The sequence below is a fragment of the Meleagris gallopavo genome, chromosome 27, assembly GCF_905368555.1.
Source record: "Meleagris gallopavo chromosome 27, MGAL_WU_HG_1.1, whole genome shotgun sequence".
In the NCBI taxonomy this organism is placed as follows: domain Eukaryota; kingdom Metazoa; phylum Chordata; class Aves; order Galliformes; family Phasianidae; genus Meleagris; species Meleagris gallopavo.
In genome coordinates, this window is record NC_139430.1 from 1,363,302 (window position 1) to 1,376,231 (window position 12,930).

The 12,930-nt window shown below is 38.1% G+C and overlaps 3 protein-coding genes and 1 pseudogene across 3 annotated transcripts; all 4 read left to right on the top strand.

Moving 5' to 3' along the window:
• The first annotated feature begins 1,660 nt into the window (after window positions 1-1,660).
• LOC104916764 (feather keratin 1-like) lies at window positions 1,661-1,957 on the top strand. The gene has a single exon (XM_010727774.3). The coding sequence runs from the start codon at window positions 1,661-1,663 to the stop codon at window positions 1,955-1,957; it is 297 nt and encodes a 98-aa protein (XP_010726076.1).
• A 2,604-nt stretch (window positions 1,958-4,561) lies between these two features.
• On the top strand, window positions 4,562-4,858 carry LOC146542688 (feather keratin 1-like). Its single transcript, XM_085209960.1, has one exon. The coding sequence runs from the start codon at window positions 4,562-4,564 to the stop codon at window positions 4,856-4,858; it is 297 nt and encodes a 98-aa protein (XP_085066086.1).
• A 2,604-nt stretch (window positions 4,859-7,462) lies between these two features.
• On the top strand, window positions 7,463-7,759 carry LOC146542689 (feather keratin 1-like). The gene has a single exon (XM_085209961.1). It carries the CDS (start codon window positions 7,463-7,465, stop codon window positions 7,757-7,759), a length of 297 nt encoding a protein of 98 aa, XP_085066087.1.
• Window positions 7,760-12,529: 4,770 nt separating this feature from the next.
• LOC104917290 (feather keratin 1-like) lies at window positions 12,530-12,819 on the top strand (annotated as a pseudogene).
• Window positions 12,820-12,930: the final 111 nt, after the last annotated feature.

A 12,930-nucleotide genomic window follows, 5' to 3' on the forward strand; every position in this document is an offset into this window, starting at 1 on the left:
ATAAAATCCTTTTTTCTTCATGCAGAGATGCTGTATTGCAATCACACTGAGAACTTATTTTGAATAGATATTTGCTTAAATGAACATATCCTGTCGCCCTAGAAGCTCCTTTCATCTTCCTGAATGAAAAATTTGGTTGTGCCTCTGTGATTACAGAGTTTCCCCTGTCTGGTAGAGTCCCACTGTAATTGTGGAAGGATTTTTGTCCACACTGTGGGATGAGGGCCTGGAAATGGCCTGAGGTGTGCATGTCGGGTATCTCATGCCGGGCAGTTTCTCCCCCTGGGCATGTGCTGCCTCAGGCCTACACTGCATAGAGCTTGGTGTCCTCCTATGGCACATGTCCTCGGAGTGGCCCTGACTCCTGCTACTATTCCAGCTGCCCTATGTGGCTCTCCCAGACCTCATTTGTTTCTGGGTGGATGTATATACAGCCTGGAAATGTTGCTGTGTGTTTGTCAGTGTGTACTGTGTCAGGACATAGGGGCAAAAAAGGATCCAAAGCATGGGGACATAGGGAAAGAAGAAGGAAGATTTTTAAAGAAACAAAATGGTTTTGTTAAGGTTTGGATTCTATAAGATAGCAGTAGAATCTCTCTAATACCGACTTTGGAAGAGTAACACCATTCTTTTCTGATATATGCATGGTCTGGTGTTTGGGGATCACCAGGCAATGCTGAAGGAGGAAAAAAAGGCAAAGTGGAGAGGCTAGACTGACGGAGTGCAGTGACATATCACATAGAGAGTTTGAAACACCTGACAGCACATTCTCCCTGCTGTGAAAATTATGCCTAGGAAAGCTTAAAAGCCCTTGGTGGCACTGAGGGCAATAGGCTTGACCAGATCTTGGATAAAGAAGCTCTGCTCTTTAATCATACGTTTATAATGAAAAAAGAACAAAAGCACAAACATACTCATAACAACAATGCATAAAGACATACCTCAGAAGGGAAAAATGCTGATGTCACCTGAAAAAATGGCAACATTCTGACTTGAAAAAAAAGGGCCTGAATTAAGCATAATTACCAATGGAAATAGTGGCCTATAATATTGCACCTAGAATGGAAACGGCATGAGGGAATGGGCAAGTAATGAAAATGGAAATAAAAAGGAAGCACTGCAGGGAAAATAAACAATCAAATTATTTACATAATTGGAATGCTAAACATAAAATATGACAGTGTTGGTAAACACATTACAAGTGCAAATAGTGCCTCGCTGCCAGGGGCGGACAAGGCCAGTATAAAAGCCAGTCCAGCACCAGGCTCCCTCATCCACTTCTCTTGCCTTCTCCGCTTTGGTGAACAAGGTGAGCTGCAATGGTCTTCTCCTCACTCTCCACTTTCTCTGCTTCTCCTCTTGCTCTTCTGGCTTCCAGGGAGTCATTGCCTCCATGCAGACCTTGATGTGAGCCTTGCTCCTTTGTGGTCCGCCCACCTGCACTTATCTGATTGCAAATGTGGGAGGTGGAGGGAGGAGGGAGAAGGCAGTGGTGTGTCTCTGCTGGGGCTCCTGGGGATCAGAACACTCTCTGTACCCACGCTGCCTGTACAGGCTTCCCAGCCTGAGCATCCTCTCTTGGTGAGTATATCACCAGCCTACTGCTCACGCTGTGTGTGTTTGGCTGTCCTGTCTGCAGGCCCACCTCGATCCCACAGCCATGTCCTGCTTCGATCTGTGCCGTCCCTGTGGCCCGACCCCGCTGGCCAACAGCTGCAACGAGCCCTGTGTGCGCCAGTGCCAGGACTCCCGCGTGGTGATCCAGCCCTCTCCCGTGGTGGTCACCCTGCCCGGACCCATCCTCAGCTCCTTCCCCCAGAACACCGCTGTGGGCTCCAGCACCTCCGCTGCTGTGGGCAGCATCCTGAGCCATGAGGGAGTGCCCATCTCCTCCGGTGGCTTTGGCATCTCTGGCCTGGGCAGCCGCTTCTCTGGCAGTAGGTACCTGCCCTGCTAAGGATGAGGTGGAATTCCCATGAGCTCATTGCCCAGGAAGCCCAAAGCCAGGCACTGAACTGAGGACACAACTGCTGGCAGATATTACTGCCAGGGAATACAACCAGCAGACGTCTTCTTCTTCTACTTTCTTCCCAACATCACGAGGTCGTCTTGTGTCCTGCTGTCCTGTGCCTTGGGTTCATCCTGAAGCAAGTGGAGGTGGCCCTGCTTCTTCCCCCTCTAGACATATGAATGAGGAAAACCTGTATCCCGTTCAGGTTGAAGTGTGTCTGAGAGCCAGCTGCCCCCATAGCAGCCTGGACCAGATCCATTCCACCATGCATTGCTTCATTTCTATCTTTCAACTCAATAAAGTTTATGCTGCATTGTAATCTCAGTCTCCTTGTGTTCCTTCCATGTTGGGATGACTGGTTCATCGAGGGTTCGTCTAGGGGTTGAAGTGATGTTTTGGGTGGGAAAAGAGTGGGTACTTAGAGTCCTAATTGGACCTCCTTTCCACACAGCGTGGTAGGTTACTCTCAAGGCAGATGAGACTTAGTGCAGGACTGTAGAGGTGAATGGGTGTGTAGTTAGACAAGGTATGCCAAGAGCGCCCAGGTGCTCTCTCAAATTTATCTATATCTACATGTATAAGGAACTAAGGTTTTCACTGTAAATGTCAATTGGTGAAGCAAACATTTGAATTGCCGGATTGTGTATTTGTGAGGCCAGTGCTCAAAGAGGCAAAGCTCTGACCGGACGCTACGACTCAGAGAGTATTCTTCTGCCCGTCCCTCCTCCAAGAACATCTGCCAAACTCTCAAAGCGGACAGAGCCCCAGAGAAGTCAAAGTGAGGCCAACGCTGCTGAAACCCAAGCCCTGCTTTGATTTGTCACTGCATGTACGTGTTGAGCATGGGTGTGTATAATGGTTACGAGTGCAAGCTGGAAACGCAGAGGCTATCTTCTGGCAACTGAGGAACTGGGCAGCATCTGTGATATCTCCTGAAACCACTGCAGAGTGCAGGAAAGGAGCAGGATGGTCTTCCCTGGTGGAGCAATCCTGTGGTCTAACTCGTAAGTTACTGAGAAGTCCTTGCAAGCTCATCACTGCGTCCTGAGGGGAAGTGGTCTGGAGCAGCCCCTCCAGAAATCCCATTCAGCTGCTGAGCAGACTGTGCTTGGGAGGTCCCAAACCAGGCTTAGTTTTGTCCTCCACACAGGCCTCAAGCTGGGGAGACTGAGGCAGTGGTACACCACCAACTTTGGTCTCAGTCGTCCTTCCCATACTCCTGTCATCCACAACCTCTGCTTTGCTCCAGCCACTCTCATCCTGCCTCCAGTGATAGCAGGGGAACCTCTGGTGCCGTTGATCAGCCACCTGCCTTTGCGAGTACTCTCAGTGCTCCTGAACAGGGTGGCGTGTCTGGTGGAAATTCTATCAAGTATTTGGTTGTGCCCATTGTGCTGCCAGTCTGGATGGCCAAAGCAGGACTTGTGTGAAAGACATGGGCAGGTGGAGGGGCAGGTATCAATTGCCTACGTGAGCTTTTGTCATTGGGATTCCTCCTAGTTTACCAGAGGTGTCCAGCAAGGCGTCATTGGAGGGCGTAGCCGACATTTGCTATTCTTAGAAGTATGCTACTTAAGGCACGGAGGTATGAAGGAGAGAAGTAAGATTGCAAAGGAAGAGCCAGGCCCATTGCTGCCAAGGGCAATAATTACCAGGAGAGATATTCCAAAATCCAAGAGCAGAAGTGCCCTGACTGCTAAGGTAGTTTATAAAAGAATATGAGCAAGCAGAGTGTTAGAGTGATGATGCACATCTTGAGACACTGAAGTCCAGCCAAAAGTTTCATCGCAAGGAGGAGAACCCCGGTCATCAGGACCACGCTAAATCAAGGCCCCAGAGTCACACGCTGACATCCCCTGGAGTGGTGAGACACTCATCATGCCAGGCTGTATCATCAGGTTGTGCCTACGTGTCCATTTCTCTGGCAATATTTTGAACAGCAGTACAGTCACTTGAAAGGAATGCGAATGATAGAATGGGTGCGACTAGAAAGGGGAAACAAAATGGTAGCATCACTACAAGTTAAAAAAGACTCTATTTTCTGTAATGGTCCGTGTTTTGCATGCAAGAAGAGCTATCTGTAAACATTTGCATCCGAAGCAGGCTCTGTGCCTGGGGCGGACAAGGCCAGTATAAAAGCCAGTCCAGCACCAGGCTCCCTCATCCACTTCTCTTGCCTTCTCCGCTTTGGTGAACAAGGTGAGCTGCAATGGTCTTCTCCTCACTCTCCACTTTCTCTGCTTCTCCTCTTGCTCTTCTGGCTTCCACGGAGTCGTTGCCTCCATGCAGACCTTGATGTGAGCCTTGCTCCTTTGTGGTCCGCCCACCTGCACTTATCTGATTGCAAATGTGGGGGGTGGAGGGAGGAGGGAGAAGGCAGTGGTGTGTCTCTGCTGGGGCTCCTGGGGATCAGAACACTCTCTGTACCCACGCTGCCTGTACAGGCTTCCCAGCCTGAGCATCCTCTCTTGGTGAGTATATCACCAGCCTACTGCTCACGCTGTGTGTGTTTGGCTGTCCTGTCTGCAGGCCCACCTCCATCCCACAGCCATGTCCTGCTTCGATCTGTGCCATCCCTGTGGCCCGACCCCGCTGGCCAACAGCTGCAACGAGCCCTGTGTGCGCCGGTGCCAGGACTCCCGCGTGGTGATCCAGCCCTCTCCCGTGGTGGTCACCCTGCCCGGACCCATCCTCAGCTCCTTCCCCCAGAACACCGCTGTGGGCTCCAGCACCTCCGCTGCTGTGGGCAGCATCCTGAGCCATGAGGGAGTGCCCATCTCCTCCGGTGGCTTTGGCATCTCTGGCCTGGGCAGCCGCTTCTCTGGCAGTAGCTGCCTGCCCTGCTAAGGATGAGGTGGAATTCCCATGAGCCCATTGCCCAGGAAGCCCAAAGCCAGGCACTGAACTGAGGACACAACTGCTGGCAGATATTACTGCCAGGGAATACAACCAGCAGACGTCTTCTTCTTCTACTTTCTTCCCAACACCACGAGGTCATCTTGTGTCCTGCTGTCCTGTGCCTTGGGTTCATCCTGAAGCAAGTGGAGATGGCCCTGCTTCTTCTCCCTCTAGACATATGAATGAGGAAAACCTGTATCCCGTTCAGGTTGAAGTGTGTCTGAGAGTCAGCTGCCCCCATAGCAGCCTGGACCAGATCCATTCCACCATGCATTGCTTCATTTCTATCTTTCAACTCAATAAAGTTTATGCTGCATTGTAATCTCAGTCTCCTTGTGTTCCTTCCATGTTGGGATGAATGGTTCATCGAGGGTTTGTCTAGGGGTTGAAGTGATGTTTTGGGTGGGAAAAGAGTGGGTACTTAAAGTCCTAATTGGACCTCCTTTCCACACAGCGTGGTAGGTTATTCTCAAGGCAGATGAGACTTAGTGCAGGACTGTAGAGGTGAATGGGTGTGTAGTTAGACAAGGTATGCCAAGAGCGCCCAGGTGCTCTCTCAAATTTATCTATATCTACATGTATAAGGAACTAAGGTTTTCACTGTAAATGTCAATTGGTGAAGCAAACATTTGAATTGCCGGATTGTGTATTTGTGAGGCCAGTGCTCAAAGAGGCAAAGCTCTGACCGGACCCTACGACTCAGAGAGTATTCTTCTGCCCGTCCCTCCTCCAAGAACATCTGCCAAACTCTCAAAGCGGACAGAGCCCCAGAGAAGTCAAAGTGAGGCCAACGCTGCTGAAACCCAAGCTCTACTTTGATTTGTCACTGCATGTACGTGTTGAGCATGGGTGTGTATAATGGTTACGAGTGCAAGCTGGAAACGCAGAGGCTATCTTCTGGCAACTGAGGAACTGGGCAGCATCTGTGATATCTCCTGAAACCACTGCAGAGTGCAGGAAAGGAGCAGGATGGTCTTCCCTGGTGGAGCAATCCTGTGGTCTAACTCGTAAGTTACTGAGAAGTCCTTGCAAGCTCATCACCGCGTCCTGAGGGGAAGTGGTCTGGAGCAGCCCCTCCAGAAATCCCATTCAGCTGCTGAGCAGGCTGTGCTTGGGAGGTCCCAAACCAGGCTTAGTTTTGTCCTCCACACAGGCCTCAAGCTGGGGAGACTGAGGCAGTGGTACACCACCAACTTTGGTCTCAGTCGTCCTTCCCATACTCCTGTCATCCACAACCTCTGCTTTGCTCCAGCCACTCTCATCCTGCCTCCAGTGATAGCAGGGAAACCTCTGGTGCCGTTGATCAGCCACCTGCCTTTGCGAGTACTCTCAGTGCTCCTGAACAGGGTGACGTGTCTGGTGGAAATTCTATCAAGTATTTGGTTGTGCCCATTGTGCTGCCAGTCTGGATGGCCAAAACAGGACTTGTATGAAAGACATGGGCAGGTGGAGGGGCAGGTATCAATTGCCTACGTGAGCTTTTGTCATTGGGATTCCTCCTAGTTTACCAGAGGTGTCCAGCAAGGCGTCATTGGAGGGCATAGCCGACATTTGCTATTCTTAGAAGTATGCTACTTAAGGCACGGAGGTATGAAGGAGAGAAGTAAGATTGCAAAGGAAGAGCCAGGCCCATTGCTGCCAAGGGCAATAATTACCAGGAGAGATATTCCAAAATCCAAGAGCAGAAGTGCCCTGACTGCTAAGGTAGTTTATAAAAGAATATGAGCAAGCAGAGTGTTAGAGTGATGATGCACATCTTGAGACACTGAAGTCCAGCCAAAAGTTTCATCGCAAGGAGGAGAACCCCGGTCATCAGGACCACGCTAAATCAAGGCCCCAGAGTCACACGCTGACATCCCCTGGAGTGGTGAGACACTCATCATGCCAGGCTGTATCATCTGGTTGCGCCTACGTGTCCATTTCTCTGGCAATATTTTGAACAGCAGTACAGTCACTTGAAAGGAATGCGAATGATAGAATGGGTGCGACTAGAAAGGGGAAACAAAATGGTAGCATCACTACAAGTCAAAAAAGACTCTATTTTCTGTAATGGTCCGTGTTTTGCATGCAAGAAGAGCTATCGGTAAATATTTGCACCCGAAGCAGGCTCTGTGCCTGGGGCGGACAAGGCTAGTATAAAAGCCAGTCCAGCACCAGGCTCCCTCATCCACTTCTCTTGCCTTCTCCGCTTTGGTGAACAAGGTGAGCTGCAATGGTCTTCTCCTCACTCTCCACTTTCTCTGCTTCTCCTCTTGCTCTTCTGGCTTCCACGGAGTCGTTGCCTCCATGCAGACCTTGATGTGAGCCTTGCTCCTTTGTGGTCCGCCCACCTGCACTTATCTGATTGCAAATGTGGGGGGTGGAGGGAAGAGGGAGAAGGCAGTGGTGTGTCTCTGCTGGGGCTCCTGGGGATCAGAACACTCTCTGTACCCACGCTGCCTGTACAGGCTTCCCAGCCTGAGCATCCTCTCTTGGTGAGTATATCACCAGCCTACTGCTCACGCTGTGTGTGTTTGGCTGTCCTGTCTGCAGGCCCACCTCCATCCCACAGCCATGTCCTGCTTCGATCTGTGCCATCCCTGTGGCCCGACCCCGCTGGCCAACAGCTGCAACGAGCCCTGTGTGCGCCGGTGCCAGGACTCCCGCGTGGTGATCCAGCCCTCTCCCGTGGTGGTCACCCTGCCCGGACCCATCCTCAGCTCCTTCCCCCAGAACACCGCTGTGGGCTCCAGCACCTCCGCTGCTGTGGGCAGCATCCTGAGCCATGAGGGAGTGCCCATCTCCTCCGGTGGCTTTGGCATCTCTGGCCTGGGCAGCCGCTTCTCTGGCAGTAGCTGCCTGCCCTGCTAAGGATGAGGTGGAATTCCCATGAGCCCATTGCCCAGGAAGCCCAAAGCCAGGCACTGAACTGAGGACACAACTGCTGGCAGATATTACTGCCAGGGAATACAACCAGCAGACGTTGTCTTCTTCTACTTTCTTCCCAACACCACGAGGTCATCTTGTGTCCTGCTGTCCTGTGCCTTGGGTTCATCCTGAAGCAAGTGGAGGTGGCCCTGCTTCTTCCCCCTCTAGACATATGAATGAGGAAAACCTGTATCCCGTTCAGGTTGAAGTGTGTCTGAGAGCCAGCTGCCCCCATAGCAGCCTGGACCAGATCCATTCCACCATGCATTGCTTCATTTCTATCTTTCAACTCAATAAAGTTTATGCTGCATTGTAATCTCAGTCTCCTTGCGTTCCTTCCATGTTGGGATGACTGGTTCATCGAGGGTTCATCTAGGGGTTGAAGTGATGTTTTGGGTGGGAAAAGAGTGGGTACTTAGAGTCCTAATTGGACCTCCTTTCCACACAGCGTGGTAGGTTACTCTCAAGGCAGATGAGACTTAGTGCAGGACTGTAGAGGTGAATGGGTGTGTAGTTAGACAAGGTATGCCAAGAGCGCCCAGGTGCTCTCTCAAATTTATCTATATCTACATGTATAAGGAACTAAGGTTTTCACTGTAAATGTCAATTGGTGAAGCAAACATTTGAATTGCCGGATTGTGTATTTGTGAGGCCAGTGCTCAAAGAGGCAAAGCTCTGACTGGACGGTACGACTCAGAGAGTATTCTTCTGCCCGTCCCTCCTCCAAGAACATCTGCCAAACTCTCAAAGCGGACAGAGCCCCGCTTTGAGAAGTCAAAGTGAGGCCAACGCTGCCGAAACCCAAGCCCTATTTTGATTTGTCACTGCATGTACGTGTTGAGCATGGGTGTGTATAATGGTTACGAGTGCAAGCTGGAAACGCAGAGGCTATCTTCTGGCAACTGAGGAACTGGGCAGCATCTGTGATATCTCCTGAAACCACTGCAGAGTGCAGGAAAGGAGCAGGATGGTCTTCCCTGGTGGAGCAATCCTGTGGTCAAAAAAAAAAAAAAAAAAAAAAAAAAAAAAAAAAAAAAAAAAAAAAAAAAAAAAAAAAAAAAAAAAAAAAAAAAAAAAAAAAAAAAAAAAAAAAAAAAAAAAAAAAAAAAAAAAAAAAAAAAAAAAAAAAAAAAAAAAAAAAAAAAAAAAAAAAAAAAAAAAAAAAAAAAAAAAAAAAAAAAAAAAAAAAAAAAAAAAAAAAAAAAAAAAAAAAAAAAAAAAAAAAAAAAAAAAAAAAAAAAAAAAAAAAAAAAAAAAAAAAAAAAAAAAAAAAAAAAAAAAAAAAAAAAAAAAAAAAAAAAAAAAAAAAAAAAAAAAAAAAAAAAAAAAAAAAAAAAAAAAAAAAAAAAAAAAAAAAAAAAAAAAAAAAAAAAAAAAAAAAAAAAAAAAAAAAAAAAAAAAAAAAAAAAAAAAAAAAAAAAAAAAAAAAAAAAAAAAAAAAAAAAAAAAAAAAAAAAAAAAAAAAAAAAAAAAAAAAAAAAAAAAAAAAAAAAAAAAAAAAAAAAAAAAAAAAAAAAAAAAAAAAAAAAAAAAAAAAAAAAAAAAAAAAAAAAAAAAAAAAAAAAAAAAAAAAAAAAAAAAAAAAAAAAAAAAAAAAAAAAAAAAAAAAAAAAAAAAAAAAAAAAAAAAAAAAAAAAAAAAAAAAAAAAAAAAAAAAAAAAAAAAAAAAAAAAAAAAAAAAAAAAAAAAAAAAAAAAAAAAAAAAAAAAAAAAAAAAAAAAAAAAAAAAAAAAAAAAAAAAAAAAAAAAAAAAAAAAAAAAAAAAAAAAAAAAAAAAAAAAAAAAAAAAAAAAAAAAAAAAAAAAAAAAAAAAAAAAAAAAAAAAAAAAAAAAAAAAAAAAAAAAAAAAAAAAAAAAAAAAAAAAAAAAAAAAAAAAAAAAAAAAAAAAAAAAAAAAAAAAAAAAAAAAAAAAAAAAAAAAAAAAAAAAAAAAAAAAAAAAAAAAAAAAAAAAAAAAAAAAAAAAAAAAAAAAAAAAAAAAAAAAAAAAAAAAAAAAAAAAAAAAAAAAAAAAAAAAAAAAAAAAAAAAAAAAAAAAAAAAAAAAAAAAAAAAAAAAAAAAAAAAAAAAAAAAAAAAAAAAAAAAAAAAAAAAAAAAAAAAAAAAAAAAAAAAAAAAAAAAAAAAAAAAAAAAAAAAAAAAAAAAAAAAAAAAAAAAAAAAAAAAAAAAAAAAAAAAAAAAAAAAAAAAAAAAAAAAAAAAAAAAAAAAAAAAAAAAAAAAAAAAAAAAAAAAAAAAAAAAAAAAAAAAAAAAAAAAAAAAAAAAAAAAAAAAAAAAAAAAAAAAAAAAAAAAAAAAAAAAAAAAAAAAAAAAAAAAAAAAAAAAAAAAAAAAAAAAAAAAAAAAAAAAAAAAAAAAAAAAAAAAAAAAAAAAAAAAAAAAAAAAAAAAAAAAAAAAAAAAAAAAAAAAAAAAAAAAAAAAAAAAAAAAAAAAAAAAAAAAAAAAAAAAAAAAAAAAAAAAAAAAAAAAAAAAAAAAAAAAAAAAAAAAAAAAAAAAAAAAAAAAAAAAAAAAAAAAAAAAAAAAAAAAAAAAAAAAAAAAAAAAAAAAAAAAAAAAAAAAAAAAAAAAAAAAAAAAAAAAAAAAAAAAAAAAAAAAAAAAAAAAAAAAAAAAAAAAAAAAAAAAAAAAAAAAAAAAAAAAAAAAAAAAAAAAAAAAAAAAAAAAAAAAAAAAAAAAAAAAAAAAAAAAAAAAAAAAAAAAAAAAAAAAAAAAAAAAAAAAAAAAAAAAAAAAAAAAAAAAAAAAAAAAAAAAAAAAAAAAAAAAAAAAAAAAAAAAAAAAAAAAAAAAAAAAAAAAAAAAAAAAAAAAAAAAAAAAAAAAAAAAAAAAAAAAAAAAAAAAAAAAAAAAAAAAAAAAAAAAAAAAAAAAAAAAAAAAAAAAAAAAAAAAAAAAAAAAAAAAAAAAAAAAAAAAAAAAAAAAAAAAAAAAAAAAAAAAAAAAAAAAAAAAAAAAAAAAAAATTTTTTTTTTTTTTTTTTTTTTTTTTTTTTTTTTTTTTTTTTTTTTTTTTTTTTTTTTTTTTTTTTTTTTTTTTTTTTTTTTTTTTTTTTTTTTTTTTTTTTTTTTTTTTTTTTTTTTTTTTTTTTTTTTTTTTTTTTTTTTTTTTTTTTTTTTTTTTTTTTTTTTTTTTTTTTTTTTTTTTTTTTTTTTTTTTTTTTTTTTTTTTTTTTTTTTTTTTTTTTTTTTTTTTTTTTTTTTTTTTTTTTTTTTTTTTTTTTTTTTTTTTTTTTTTTTTTTTTTTTTTTTTTTTTTTTTTTTTTTTTTTTTTTTTTTTTTTTTTTTTTTTTTTTTTTTTTTTTTTTTTTTTTTTTTTTTTTTTTTTTTTTTTTTTTTTTTTTTTTTTTTTTTTTTTTTTTTTTTTTTTTTTTTTTTTTTTTTTTTTTTTTTTTTTTTTTTTTTTTTTTTTTTTTTTTTTTTTTTTTTTTTTTTTTTTTTTTTTTTTTTTTTTTTTTTTTTTTTTTTTTTTTTTTTTTTTTTTTTTTTTTTTTTTTTTTTTTTTTTTTTTTTTTTTTTTTTTTTTTTTTTTTTTTTTTTTTTTTTTTTTTTTTTTTTTTTTTTTTTTTTTTTTTTTTTTTTTTTTTTTTTTTTTTTTTTTTTTTTTTTTTTTTTTTTTTTTTTTTTTTTTTTTTTTTTTTTTTTTTTTTTTTTTTTTTTTTTTTTTTTTTTTTTTTTTTTTTTTTTTTTTTTTTTTTTTTTTTTTTTTTTTTTTTTTTTTTTTTTTTTTTTTTTTTTTTTTTTTTTTTTTTTTTTTTTTTTTTTTTTTTTTTTTTTTTTTTTTTTTTTTTTTTTTTTTTTTTTTTTTTTTTTTTTTTTTTTTTTTTTTTTTTTTTTTTTTTTTTTTTTTTTTTTTTTTTTTTTTTTTTTTTTTTTTTTTTTTTTTTTTTTTTTTTTTTTTTTTTTTTTTTTTTTTTTTTTTTTTTTTTTTTTTTTTTTTTTTTTTTTTTTTTTTTTTTTTTTTTTTTTTTTTTTTTTTTTTTTTTTTTTTTTTTTTTTTTTTTTTTTTTTTTTTTTTTTTTTTTTTTTTTTTTTTTTTTTTTTTTTTTTTTTTTTTTTTTTTTTTTTTTTTTTTTTTTTTTTTTTTTTTTTTTTTTTTTTTTTTTTTTTTTTTTTTTTTTTTTTTTTTTTTTTTTTTTTTTTTTTTTTTTTTTTTTTTTTTTTTTTTTTTTTTTTTTTTTTTTTTTTTTTTTTTTTTTTTTTTTTTTTTTTTTTTTTTTTTTTTTTTTTTTTTTTTTTTTTTTTTTTTTTTTTTTTTTTTTTTTTTTTTTTTTTTTTTTTTTTTTTTTTTTTTTTTTTTTTTTTTTTTTTTTTTTTTTTTTTTTTTTTTTTTTTTTTTTTTTTTTTTTTTTTTTTTTTTTTTTTTTTTTTTTTTTTTTTTTTTTTTTTTTTTTTTTGGGGAAAGCTTAAACTCACACCGGTCTCATCACTCTTGCTCCCCTTTGTGAATGAGCATGTCCCACCACTTCTCTCCCTCCTCTTCAGTGTTCCATGCAGCTTATGTAGCCTCTCCTTGCGCCACTGCTTACATAATGGGTGAGGGGGAAACTGGTGTGTCTCTGCTGGGGCTCCTGGGGATCAGAACACTCTCTGTACCCACGCTGCCTGTACAGGCTTCCCAGCCTGAGCATCCTCTCTTGGTGAGTATATCACCAGCCTACTGCTCACGCTGTGTGTGTTTGGCTGTCCTGTCTGCAGGCCCACCTCCATCCCACAGCCATGTCCTGCTTCGATCTGTGCCGTCCCTGTGGCCCGACCCCGCTGGCCAACAGCTGCAACGAGCGCGCAGGTGCCAGGACTCCCGCGTGGTGATCCAGCCCTCTCCCGTGGTGGTCACCCTGCCCGGACCCATCCTCAGCTCCTTCCCCCAGAAAACCGCTGTGGGCTCCAGCACCTCCGCTGCTGTGGGCAGCATCCTGAGCCATGAGGGAGTGCCCATCTCCTCCGGTGGCTTTGGCATCTCTGGCCTGGGCAGCCGCTTCTCTGGCAGTAGCTGCCTGCCCTGCTAAGGATGAGGTGGAATTCCCATGAGCCCATTGCCCAGGAAGCCCAAAGCCAGGCACTGAACTGAGGACACAACTGCTGGCAGATATTACTGCCAGGGAATACAACCAGCAGAC

Coding starts and splice junctions, on each gene's coding strand:
- LOC146542689 (XM_085209961.1), top strand. CDS start 7,463: ATGTCCTGCTTCGATCTGTGCCATCCCTGTGGCCCGACCCCGCTGGCC.
- LOC104916764 (XM_010727774.3), top strand. CDS start 1,661: ATGTCCTGCTTCGATCTGTGCCGTCCCTGTGGCCCGACCCCGCTGGCC.
- LOC146542688 (XM_085209960.1), top strand. CDS start 4,562: ATGTCCTGCTTCGATCTGTGCCATCCCTGTGGCCCGACCCCGCTGGCC.